Source organism: Magnolia sinica, chromosome 14, assembly GCF_029962835.1.
Source record: "Magnolia sinica isolate HGM2019 chromosome 14, MsV1, whole genome shotgun sequence".
Lineage (NCBI taxonomy): Eukaryota > Viridiplantae > Streptophyta > Magnoliopsida > Magnoliales > Magnoliaceae > Magnolia > Magnolia sinica.
In genome coordinates, this window is record NC_080586.1 from 20,188,808 (window position 1) to 20,202,729 (window position 13,922).

The 13,922-nt window shown below is 40.7% G+C and overlaps 1 protein-coding gene across 1 annotated transcript; it reads right to left on the reverse strand.

Annotated features, from left to right (window-relative positions):
• Nucleotides 1-1,066: 1,066 nt before the first annotated feature.
• Nucleotides 1,067-13,577, reverse strand: LOC131225316 (uncharacterized). Its single transcript, XM_058220838.1, has 5 exons — nt 12,900-13,577; nt 5,579-5,696; nt 4,645-4,997; nt 4,440-4,538; nt 1,067-2,906 (listed from the first exon to the last, which is right to left on the reverse strand). Exons 1-5 carry the CDS (start codon nt 13,532-13,534, stop codon nt 1,571-1,573), a joined length of 2,541 nt encoding a protein of 846 aa, XP_058076821.1. The 5' UTR covers nt 13,535-13,577; the 3' UTR covers nt 1,067-1,570.
• Between the last annotated feature and the right edge of the window lie 345 nt (nt 13,578-13,922).

Below are 13,922 nucleotides of genomic sequence, written 5' to 3' on the forward strand. Positions count from 1 at the left end.
ATTTACATATTAATAATCAAATAATAGTAAAAAAGATGCATATTTGCACATTTAGGAATCAAATAACAACTTTTCCTTTAATAAGGATCTAAAAGCATGTAACGTTGACTTGGGGAAACATTGGGGGAAACATGGGGAAAATGGTGGATTCATACATCCATCCATCCAGCCATTCATCCATGCATACATACATACATACAATGACACATGAGCGCACATGATCCATCGCATCCATCGATCCATGCGTGCATGCATACACTCATACACACACAATCATCCAACCATCCATCCATCCATTCATGCATGCACGCATGCATGATTGATCCATCTATGCATGCATACGAATACACATACAAACATCAATTTCATCATACAACCATGCATCCATTTTTTTTTTTTTAATTTTTTTAAAAAAAGCAAAATTGAAATGGATTTTTTTTTTAATAAACAGATTTTTGGCGATATTGATACATTGGCGATGTTATCAAAACACCACCGATACATTGGCTATATAGGCGAAACCTAGAATTTACACAGTAAAAAAACATTGGCAATATCGATAAATTGGCAATACTTTGCAATATATCGCCGATACCTTAAAAAAAAATTACACTGCTAATGTTATCTGTATCGCTGAGCTAGTGATACCAATTATCGGTAATATTATAACATCACCTATACTCAGAACAATGATTATAGCATTGCAATCTGCAATGAGGAACTGGTAGTGAATACACTGGTACCCTGGCATACCTGAAAGCTGAAAGCTGGATATCTCATATGCACTTGTAGCTAGGTCTCCTCCCTCCCTCTCCCTCTCTTATTGCTCAACCGATTACTAAACTGGCCTAATTTTCAGGCCAGGGCCTGATCGTAGTGGAACCCAGTTGATGGGTGGTCCAGATCCCACAAATGTACCATGTTGACAGGTGTGCCACAAATTCCAACTTTATATCTCCTCACATGGATTGTCTAAGGATTTCTTATAATCCAAATGTCATCTAACGAAAAAGGAGCAAAAGAAAAAAGAAAAAAGAAAAAAAGAAAAAAGAAACAGGCAGATGGCTCACTAAAATGCTCTAGTTCCTGTTGAATTCTAAGGTTATTTTCATTATCACAGAAAATTCAGTAACAGCTTCACATTTCTCAAAATCGAGACACAATTTTCTCTCGACAGCATGCATTCAGAAAATAATGAGAAAAAAAAAAGGGTCAAAATTGGAATACAACCGCTCTGTGAGACTTGCATTGGCAAATAAAAAACCTGTCAAGATAACTAACCTTTTGCATGCCCATAAATCTCCTCAAGAAGAGGCTGGAATTTCCTGTCAGATCCAAAAAGGAGAAACCCAATCTCATACTCTGCACAGGTTGCTGATAGAAATTCGGAAACTCCCAGTAAGTTCTCTGAATTTGATATAACAGGAATTCAACCTCCAACTTCCAAGTCTTCGTGACAGGAGTTGCTTGAGCAAAGGACTCCCAAATTGCATGGGAATCCCATTTACAGGTCCTATTCATGGGCCCAAAGAGTTGCAATAAGACTGTATTGAAGCATGTTATGCCAATTTCACCGCTCGATTATGCGCCTGCGAGGTCTATCATCACCAAAGCTTCTTCCTCCCTCCGATCTGTCCTCGAATTTATTAGACCTTCCACGTTGCCTGTATCCAAATTCCTCCCCTCGACCCCGCCTATTGGAATTCCATGAATCATTTCCTCTGTCATTTGCTCTAAACTCACCATAGCCGGCCCCTCTTGATCCTCTGTCATTCCTACCAGGACCACGAAAAGATCTACCACGATCATCTTTTTCGAAAGAGTTCCTGCGGTCATTCATCAGATTATTTAATCTGAACCGTGAATCTCTTGCTGGGCCTGATCGACTATGACCCCGGAAAGTGTTTCCTCTTCTATCGGGACCAGCCCTATTTCCTCTCATCTTATTACTACGAGATCGTAGATCATCATTGTCATCAGATTCGGAGCCGGAGCCAAACAGAAGTCCATCACTGTCAGAATTAGAATTTCCCCTCCTAAGACCCTTTCTCTTTGAAGTCTGCTTACTCCATTTATTTCGTTTAGGCGTGGCACCCAGGTCCATATTGTCATCAGAATCTGAATTTGAGCCAAGATCATCTTCTGAACCGAAAGAAAGCCCTCTGTATGGCCCACTTCCAGCCCTACGTCCTGTTCTCAGTTTAGAATCTGCGACATGACTAGATTTCCATTCTTCAGTGTCGGAATCAAAATCTTGCTCATCTTCATCAGAGCCTGAGAAAGCAGCTTGTCCTCGCATTTGCCGAGATGGCTTATTGTAAGAGCGCAAATCATTTCTCTGGCGGGCGTTGCCATAATGATCTGAATCATCAAAATCATCGGCCTCGAATGAGTCTTCCACTGCAGAGAAGTTCTTTGAAGAAAACTCCTGTTTTGAATTTTTACTTGGAACGTCCAATTCATAACTATCAACATTGTCGTCTTCTTCATCATCAAAATCGTCAAATCCTGTTCCATTAACAAGTGAAGGGGGCATCCTTCGATCCGAAGGCTCGGGATATCTGACTCTTTCACGGGCCCTTTGCATTCCGCTGGTCTCGAACGAATCATCATCTTCAGAATCCCTAGAACTTCGTGTATAAGCTGGGGCATCAGAAGGAGAACCGTCGCCCATTCTAGGAGAATCTGCAAACTCAAAAGCAGCAACATCTGCACCGTCAGATTCATTGTCATCAAAATCGAAATTCCATGCATCAGAAACGCCCGGAATTCTTGCACCCCTCTCCAGCCCTGTTCTAGGGCCACGTGGTTTTGCCTGAATTTGATTCTCCATGAACTCGTCTGGTGGGCGTTTGTGCTCGCAATGAAAGCATGCCATATTTCGCCTATAATTCAAGAAGTTACACCTGCAAAATAATACATGGAACAGAAATCAGATGCTTTACACTGTAAGCAAAAAACCGCACAAGGAAGCAAAACACTAACCTGGAATATTAGTAGTGCATTGATTAAGGCCATGTTTGGATGTTCAGTTGAATTGAATTGCAAAAATTTCAATTTAAAAAAGAGTAGAAATGACCAAATTGGTCTGATCCCAACTTGAATGATTCACCATGAAAGTCTACACTCCCAAATTGCAATTTCTACAATTACAAGTCCACTTGACACAAATGGAATTACAATTTGGGGTTTTGCTGTCATTCAGAAATAAATGGTGCAGTCCCACTTTGGTCATTTCCAATATGAGGTGTGCTCCGGTGTTACTGGTAATGGTGATATGCGGTAGATCTGCAGCCCATATGGTGTATGTATCACATCTAAACTGTCCATCAGATGTGTTCCCACATGTTATCATACGGTCCCAGAAATTAGCTCAATCAAAAACTCTGGTGAGCCATAGTAAAGGGAACAAGTTGAGAGGAGATGCCCACCCTCGATTATCCCTAGGACCCACCTAAGGTGTAGAACAGTCTGACTTTTACCCTAAACCTTCACCCAGGGCAGATGAAGGGTCTGGACAGTCTGGATTCTGTATACACAACATGGTGGACCCCCCACGAAATACAAGGGTGAGGATCCCCTCTCAACTTGTCCTTGGTTCTTTGGCCGACTGGAGTTTGTTTGGTCCGACTCTTGGGCCCTGGAGGTAACATGAAGCAAAGGATCTGATGGATGGGTCAGATATTGTAACCAGTGTTTTAAATAGCTACACTATGTAGCATGTAGCTTACGCTACGTACATGCTACGTAACTCACGAAAATAGCTTAAGTCATGTGTAGCCTATGCTACATGATAATTTGCATACGCTAACCGCTACATAGACTACACTACATGCTACATACCTCACATTACAAGTTATTTTTCATTAAAACATTAAAATCAAATAATATTTCACTGATTTGTTACATTTTTCTATTTCTAATATTTAATGCTTCTAGTAAAAATAATACAAGTAATAGTATTAAATCAGCTTTGTTAGTCTTTCTTTACCTTTATACTTGATGATTATCCTTTTCTATTCCTTTAAGTTGCATTTGGTTGCACCAAATATCATGAAAATTTGTTAAATTTCATTATTAATCAATCTAATTTGGTGAATATCATGGAATTAGCGCAACCAAGCGCAACTTTGATTAAAAATCTGTAAGTACCATGTAGTTTACGCTACACGCTATGTAGCTTACATCTCACGCTTCAAAGGGGGTGAACACTACGCTACACGCTATTCGCTATTTAAAACACTGATTGTGACTTGCAAATACATCTCATGGACCCTACTTGTGCCAGTACCACCACAGCTCATGATTGTACCAGCACCACCAGAGCACACCCTTCCCATATATAACAAAATGAATAAATAATGATTCATTCAATTGAGCATCCAAATGCACACTAAATCAAGATAAAACTTCAGAAAATAAAAGTCAGAGCAACCTACTCAGGACATTCCCATTCCCCTGGGAGCAGCTGCCGCTTCGGGCGTTTGGCATCACACTGCAAGCAGACAGTATTCTTCGCAAAATTCATGAAGTCACACCTGAGGGTAAATATTAACAGACTTAACCACCTAACTAGATGAAAGTAGAATGAACTTCGAAAGAGAAATGGAACAGAAATTTGTTAAATGGCAATATGATAAATACTTAGGACACAGCCAGTCTCCCTTCTTCATTTCAATGTCATCCCGTCCTACTCGTTTCTTTGGTGGGGGAGGTGGTTGCTTGACTTTGGGTGGGGGCTTCTTGATTACTGGCGGTGGAAGGTTTGGATCTATTGGAACCGCACTCAGCTTTACTACCTCATGCAGCAACTTGCGAACTATTGTTTTCACAGGTTTCAGTTTCAAAAGAGGCTTGTTTTCGACTGACCCAATCACAGGATCAAAGCCAAATGTCAATAGGACACGCATAACATCAAGGGTCCGTGCCTCATCTTCTTTACGTGCAAGTAGATATGCACGGCTGCAGGAGCTTCTAAGATTACATGAACTACAAACCTGAAAATGAATGGATACCATGGCATCAGCAGCTACACAACCAATATGGAAAGACTAATAAATCCTTGAGGATTCTATATGTATAACAATACAGAGTATAAAATGGGTTTTGCTAAGCCCACAAGTGTGTAAAGCTATGCCCATCCACAAGCAGACGTGCTAATATGGCATCGGTCTGATAGATCCGATCCATCCATTATGTGGGACACACTGTTAGATCTGCTGTCATGAAAGTCAGGCCATTTTGCTCATAAGGTGGGCCAAATTTTACTAAAGAAATGATGGCTACAACATTTTCATTTTACCCCATATGAAAAGTGAAAAGGCTTGATTTTATTTATTTATTTATTTTTAATTTTTTTGCTGGAAGATTCAAACAGTCTAACTCACGTTATGAAAAGATCAGATTTCATAGACGCGTGCCATACTTGCACGTGTTCTTGCATGTGGACCTGGCAGAATGTTGGCTTAGCTAAAACTATAAAATGACACAACTTTGTACTTAGATTCCCAACACAAGAAAGGCCTCGTTCAGAAACCATTGACATTAAAAACCATAAAATTTAGGATGCAATACATACATCTCCTTCATCAAGATGAACATGCTTCCGCAATAGCTTCGCAGAGAAAACCACCTTCACATCCGTTGAAGGGCATCCATAACCAACTAGAATTTGAATATCCTTCCTTGACAATGATCTGGAGTCCATCATAAGATCACCATATCAAGTAAAATGATGTTAATAAAAAAGAAAGGTAACAAAATTAACAAAATAGTTAGGAAGCAGTAAACGAAGTGATAAAATCAACAAAATGATGTTAATGAATGAAACCTACAAACCAAATCAACTATATATAATTTTCTCAATGACTAATTTATTAAGTGATAAAATAAATTGCATAGAAAAAATGAGGTGGAGATTGCTCAAAACAAAGAGAAGTTCTAGACATACCTTTGCATGTGAGACTATCTGCAATCTCACAAGGTTCAAGGAGAACATCTAAACCTCTAGCAAATTCCAAAATCTTATATACAATATTCACTAATCAAAGCATCCAAACTTTTCCTTGAATCCCAAGGGCTTGAACAAGTTGACCTCTGGAATAAGCTCTCCAATCAACAAATCTTTAAAGATTTTGAGGCCTTCAAGGAATGCACAACTTTCTGGTACATAAAAATCAATATCTCTGGTAGTGCTGAATGTGATATGGACTATTTTAACTTCCATGTTATCAACTTATCATCATGCACCACTCCAATGTGATTTTGCCCCTCCCTCCTAATTTGATTACGATTCTCCCCCTCCCTCCATCGCTTACTTTTTTCATCACATGTATCATTGGGTCAACAATACAGATATTGGGAGTAAAACAAAATTTTGCAAGATATTGTCTACAAGATCACCAATATTATCACACTTATCGATGATATCATTGCGAGATATCGGCAACATCCCTTTAAAAAAATATTTATCACATGTATCATTGGGTCAACAATACAAATAATGGGGGTAAAATAAAATTTGCATGATATTGCCAATAGTATCAATATTAATGGGGGTAAAATAAAATTTGCATGATATTGCCAATAGTATCAATATTATCACCAATATTGTCACATGTATCAATGATATAGCAAGATATTGGCGACATTCCTTTGAAAAAAAAACACTATATTGCCAATATCATGCAATATTATTGCTATTATCAACAATACCAGTGTTAATACCTGCAAAATTCCTCTCCCCCCCTCAAAAAATAAAAAATAAAAAAAATTCAAAATTTGGGAAGATCTATCCATGGGTTTCCTTTAAATTATTGCTTTGTATGTGTTGAATTATTGCGTTATTTCTTAAAAATTAGTGCATTAGCATCATATTTATTAATTAATATTTTTGTCTAACAGCAGATAATTGGGGCCGCATACAATGGAAACCTATTGTGTCTAGTTGGTTTTTTAAATAATATTTAGAGTTCTTGGTATGTTCATGTCTTCTAACATCTGAAGTGTCACTGAAAAATACCACCATTTTCCTAATGGTTCCCCTAGACAACAATATTTTACCTGATATAGATACATGTTTTCTTAGCCCAAGTCATCAATATATGAAAAAACACAATTTTTCTGAACATTGATCATATCTTGGCAATAAGGGATGTAGCTTCACCATTGAAGATGAGAAGATTGCAAACAGATTTTTGGAATCCCACATCCACTCTCTAGTCTCTCCTACCAACCACCCATGTTGAAATGAAGGCCTTTTCTAACCTACATGAGTAATGATAATACTAACTTCAAGTTACTTTAAATTCCTTAAAAGCGCAACATTCTCAATCATCCTCTTCCGGAAGCTCTTGAATCAGTAACCTACAGAAGCTTTTGGTACATGTTATAGAAAGGTTCCTCCTCCCCCCAAAAAATCTTCTCAATATTTAAGTGTCTTTTGAGTCTCCTAAGAATATGGACTGGACAGACAGTCCATCGCTACTCAGGCCCTTGTGGAGTTATCTTTTTCTCTGGGCTGTTAGGTTGGGCAGAGGCAATTGAAGCAGAAGCTTTGGCATTAAGGGAGTGCCTCGAAATATCAAGAATAGCTTGTTTTCCAGTTCATTGATTGTTGAAGGAGATTCTTGGAATGTCATGTTGTGGGCTCCCCCAAACTTGCAAGCCTTGGATGTTTCTGTTTATTTTCATGAAATTGGCCTCCCCTGCAGGCTAAAAAAAAAATCATTTACCCATGTAACAAAAGAGGCAAAAGGCATGGACGGTTGTATCTTCAGGCAACGAGGACGAAAAACAATCTAATTTTCCCTCACCCACCCTCTTTTCCCCTCTCTACGATTGAAAATCAGATGGTAACAGGTTCCTTTTTTTTGGGTAAAGGTAACTTTGGTGTAACTTTGCTAACAGGAGCATTTATCTCACCTCATTAGCCGATGCAACAAAAGGCTCCACTTTTCCAAAACAAGCTAATTTTCCCTTGCGCTCCCTCCTTTTCTATATCAGCTAATGCACCAGACAGCTCCACTTCTCCAAAACAAGCATTGAAAGATGTGAATTCTGTCCCACCTTCTCGTGAACTTTGCCAACAGGAGCATTTATCTCACCTCATTATCCACAGCTGATGCACTGGATGGCTTCACTTCTCCAAAACAACCAAAATTTCCCCCACCCTCCCTCCTTTTCTCTCTCTACAACTGAAAATTGGATGATAACAGGTCCCGATTGTTATTGTTCCTTTCTCACTTTGGTGTGAACTATGCTAACAGGAGCATTTATCTCACCTCATCATCCACAGATGATGCACCAGACGGTGCCACTTTCCAAAACAAGCTTTGAAAGATGTAAATTCTGTCCCACGTTGGAATGAACTTTGCTAACAGGAGCATTTATCTCACCTCATCATCCACAGCTGATGCCACCAGACAGCTCCACTTCTCCCAAACAAGCATTGAAAGATGTGAACTTTGTCCCACTGGGGGAGGGGTGCGGTGATTGGTAAAGCCCTTTCAATTTGTGATCTCCAAGGGGACAATGGTATGCTCTTTTGGAGCCTTCGATGGAAAGTGAGTCATGTGCAAGTGTGCAAGCATTCGTGTTTGATACGAGAGGACGGCAAAACACTTTGTTGGATCCCACATCCGGACACTTGAATGCACCAAAGAACGCCTAGAGAGAAGCCCCCCAAGGATGTATTTGAACCATGGGCCATTCTACCTCCATCGGTCCACCATTGAGAGAGCCAACACAAGCATTATGAAGGAGGATCTTGGGGAGGCAGGAATGCTAAAAAGCCAGAGATCCATACCTAGCTGGTGAAAATCCTTTTTTTCTTGCCAACAAGGGCCAGTAACATCCCAGGTCTCAAGGTTGGGGTCAGGTTGGGGGTAGAATTTCCTAGCTTGTTAGTTGGGCCATTAGGCCTGTTAATTAGGTCGGCAGTGTTTTCTTGTTTCTCTTCCTCCTTTTTTTTTTTTCTCTCAAAGAGAAGATAATCTAAAGAGGGATGAAATTCCCAAAATACATAGAAAGCCACTTAGTTCCTGAAAGCACAAGCTCGAGAACAATACGGTTGATACCCCACTGCCCGGGTAAATAAAATGTTTGCCTAGAAGTGAGGGTATTAGCCTCCTGAATAACAACAAGATGCTCCCATGGCACCTAAAAAACCCCCACAAACCGAACTAATTACATCTAAAAAGTTCCCTTCGACCACAATCTGCTACTTCTTACAATGAGAATGGACAATCCTAATTACCAAGATGGCTGCTTGGATCACGGAGGCCGCCCTGACGAGACTGGAGATTGCATATAACACTTTCCCATTCTCATCCAACAACAAACATCAACCATGAATTCCTCTAACTTCCAAATCATAGAACCAATGACCAAGAAAGATCAAGGTTGATTGGTGGTTTTTTAGAGGTAATGGGAAATTTTATTGACAACTCGACCATGGAAAACCACCAAACCATGATGTGTTTTTTTGAAGGATAATAACTTTATTAATAAGGCTGCTAAGCAAATGCCAAACCATGACGTGTGTTAGTGCACCTGAAAAGACAAGTGTCTTATATTCATGATCGAACACTTGCTAAGCTAGAAAGCTAATCCCCACGAAGAGACCTAAAGGGGCTTTGAAAAGCCTCCTTGCATTCTAGAAGCTCACTGACACTCGCTTCCTAGCGTCTCCATCCGAATTCCCGCTTCGCTTCCCCTGCTTTGTTTTTCACCTCGTTATATTCTAGTCTAGCAAAGAATAGAAATATAGAGCAAAAGTAAATATAAGACCAAGAAAATGAAGGAAAAAGATAACTAGCTAGGTCCTTAAATGAAGAGGCCCAAGCCGTCTAGTGCAGGGGCATTTTCACACCGGGCTCAAGTGGGGTGGCCTATGGGATGCAACAGGGATACACTCAGGGTGGGTGGCCCGTGTGAGGTGGGCCTCACCCGTGTGACGCAAGTAGCTCATGTGAAGCGGAACCCATGTAAAGTGGGGCCCACGAGGAGGGTTCGGCCGAGGTCCTAACTCATGGGATGTGGGGCCAGGACTATATGAGAGAAGGAGATTGATTCACCATGCTCTATCAGTTCGAGCTTTTAGAGTAAGTGGTTAGTTGTCCTACATCAAAGTGGTATCAAAGCAGGAAGTCTCGTGTTCGAGAATCCTCACCAGGGGTGATTAATGTAGGGGCATTTTCATACCGGGCTCGAGTGGAATGGCATGTGGGATGCAGGGGCACACTCGAGGCGGGTGGCCCGTGTAAGGTGGGCCCCACTCATGTGAAGCGGAACCCATGTGCAGTGGGGCCCACATGGGGGGTTCGGCCAAGGTCTTAACCCATGGGATGTGGGGCCTAGGCTATGAGATAAAAGGATTGATTCGCCAAACTCTATCAGTTCGAGCTTTTAGAGCAAGTGGTTAATTGTCCTGCATCACCGTCGCATCTAATTTTGTCATTATGAAGACCTCCTCCGAGCACCTATTCCGGTTCCTAAAACACTCGTCGTTTCTTTCGCCCCATATTGCCAAAGTCCTATAAGGAGGGAGAACTCAACATCTTCCTCCCTTTTTGCCCTGCTCCGCCCCCATGCCATGCTAAGAGAAAACTATGAATAAGTCCAATATCATCCAATAATACTAAAAGTTTCACATACCACTCTAGCAAAGGGCCGACAAAGACAAAGACGGTCTACTATTTGTGTCCCTCATGCACATTACACAAACATTTGGAATCAACATGTTTCTCTTTTAAAAGTTATCAATTGGAAGTGCCTTGTTCCTTTCAACAAATTAAACAAAGGCCGTAACCTTGGCAGGGCACCTTTTATGGGAACATAATGCCATGGGTTCATGGATAGAGATTGCTCAGTGAAAAGATTGAACTGAAAACCTTCTAGATTCCTCCCATTTTCACCTATGGGGCTAACCTTGCCAACCTCGAAAAGGAAATACAAAGCAACCTATCCCATAAATGGGTGCATGAACGAGCACCCAAATAAAGCTAAAAACAAAGCTAATACCTTTATTGAACATGCTAACCAGTCTGATAATCGCCTTCCACATGTTGATGACCTATACAAAGATGATTCCTTGGCGCCACCCACCAAACCCACAACATACTCGCTAGAAATAACCTCTTTCCATGGACCCCCCCCCAAGTTGGCTTACAAGATGAATCTTTTGCTTATATTTTGCCTCTTTCCATAAGAATTCACTTCTAATTCTTTCCAACTTGCTCAAAAAAGAGATTGGGCAATGAAACGAAGATAAAATAAACCGGCATGTTTGACAAAGTTGTTTTGATAAAGGTTAGCTTTCCATGCAAAGAGAGATGCCTACCTTTTTCATCTTGAAAGCTCATATTCGATCACCTTATCCTATTAAATGCTTCATTGGCTTGTTGATGCACAATGGAAGACCAAGATACAACGATGCAAAGTTTCCAACTCAACACTCAAACACCTCTACTAGCTCACCACTTCCTCATTGGATGTTCTGAGTCTGACACCCAACATCTCACTCTTGTAGAGATATTCACCTTCGAACTGCATAGTATTGAACAATTTTCACATACTATCCACCTAGCACCCGCACTACATTTGCATCACAAAAGAGGAGAGTGTTGTTGACAAACTATAGATGAGATACTTCGAAAATGCAACATTCTCATCCTAAAGCCATTGATAAGACCTACCAAAGCCCCCTTTTCCAAAATCTTACTTAGCACTTTTGATACCACCACAAATAAAAAAGGGGAGAGGGGATCCCCTTGTCGGAGACCTCTCAATGACTAGTACAAACCCTTGGACGAACCACTCACTAACACTTAGAACTTGACCAACCAAATGCATTCTATGATCAACATTCTCCATTTCGCACCATACCCCAACTAGCACAACATATAATCAAGAAAATGCCTATCCACTTTCTTTTTTTCTTTTTCTTTTTTGAGAATTAAAATGCCAATCCACATGATCATACAATTTCTTGAGATCAAGCTTACATATGATTCCCTTGCTACCACACCTATCCCACAAGTCAATGCACTCATGCACAATCAAAGCACCATCTAAAATTTGCCTCCCATGGTCCAGCTTACTAACTTCAAGGTTGATCAGTGTTAGTTGAGGACTAGTTGTGATTAGCACACTTATCTCAAAATTAGTTATAGGTTAGTTGTAGGAGTTTTATTAATACTCCGTTTTTTCCTGGATTGTAATTATTTTTGAGTTTTGATTAATTTTGAAAGAAATTTGAGACAATTTGAGAGAGAGCTGAGAAAGCAGCCTCCTCCATGATTGGATGGGTGTTTGGATTGCACATTGCGATCCAAATCACCTTAGAAATCCCTGATCTCCCTTCCCTTTTCCTTCCCTTTATTGCATGAGATAGCATTTCCTAGCTTCCGTCAACTGGAGCAGTCCTGAACTGCATCACATGGTCAACGCAAGCTAATCAAATGCAACCTGTTAGGTGGTGCACCATTAAGCATAAGTTCCATATAACATACTTAGGCAACATTTGGATGCACTATTGAATTAAATCTCAATAATTAGTTCAATATAGTGGTAATGATAAAAATTGTAACTACCATTGTTAGTATTTGGATTGAAGAACTAAGCACTAAGTTGCAAACACATTACTTAGAAATTGGACCTCAAAGCATCGTAACAACATTTTGAGGGCTTCTCCTACACTGCAGATATTAGGAAAGCCATAAAGATTTCATTAATTCTAGTTGATGGCAATGAATGTTCACAATTCATTTCAATTGTGCATCGAAACATGCCCTTTTGCATCAAACCTTCATCATATATCGATCTCAACATCGACTTTTTCCAATATAATTCTCAAACCAAAACCACCGAACAAAAAAAATAAAGGTGTAAAAGACTACCTCAAGATATCGAACCGATCGCGACCAAAGTTGAGACACGCGGTCCGCACAGTTGTCCAATCCCTTGTAAAATCAAACCCCTCTTCTGCGAACCCCAAGCCACTACCATCAACCTGCAGCACATCCTCAACCATTTGATCTTCATTTTTCCGCCGATGATCAAAATAGTTCTGACCCACCAACCGTTCCATCAATTCAATCCATTCAGTCCACGGATGGACAACCTCCACCTCCTTTGTTGTCGAAAACAAATTCACTTTCTTTTCCGTAGCTTCCGGAACCGAACCAACAGCAGCAGCATCCAGCAGCCTGGAATCGGCCCTCTGCTGCTTCTTTTCACGCCAGGCGCGAATCCGCTGCAGTGCCTCGTCTTTGCCAGCCCGTTCGCGTTCAATGGTGTCGATTTGATCAAAGACGAAGCTCATGCGGGCAGAGAGGGTGGTTTTGGGATCTGGGTGGCTTGCGGGAGGGGTTTCTGGTTGGAGGATAGAAGAGGGAGAAGAAGAGAAGGCTCTTCTGCTGCTGGTACAGTAGCAGCCATGAGAGGGGAAGATAAAGGGTCTGGTTTTCAGAAGGAGAGATTGGAGGAGGGGTTTTTGGCATGAAAATTTCCGGAGGAAAGAGAAAACCCCCATACGAGAGAGAGAGAGAGAGCTTAAACCCTTCTCATGTGCTGTGCTCATGTGCTGTGTGAAATGTAAGAAGTGGATTGCTTAAACCCTTCGCTTATAAGCTGAGAGGTATTAGACAGAGGATATTTAGGTTTTTTCTGTTAAGTACTTGTACCAGGGCTGTCGATGGCACGGGCTGGCCAGACAGGCTTCCAGGCCTGGCTCCCCGGGCGGGTCTTGGCTGGAGTACAGACCAGAGGCTGGCTCAGGCTTAAAAATCTAGCCCATTTCTAAAGTGAACTGGGCTTAGACTTGACTGTCCAAAGCCCCATTAACTCAATCAGCAAATTATTTTTTTGTAAAAAAATCAAAATTCAATTTAAAAGTATAAGGATTCTACAAAAAGTACAAT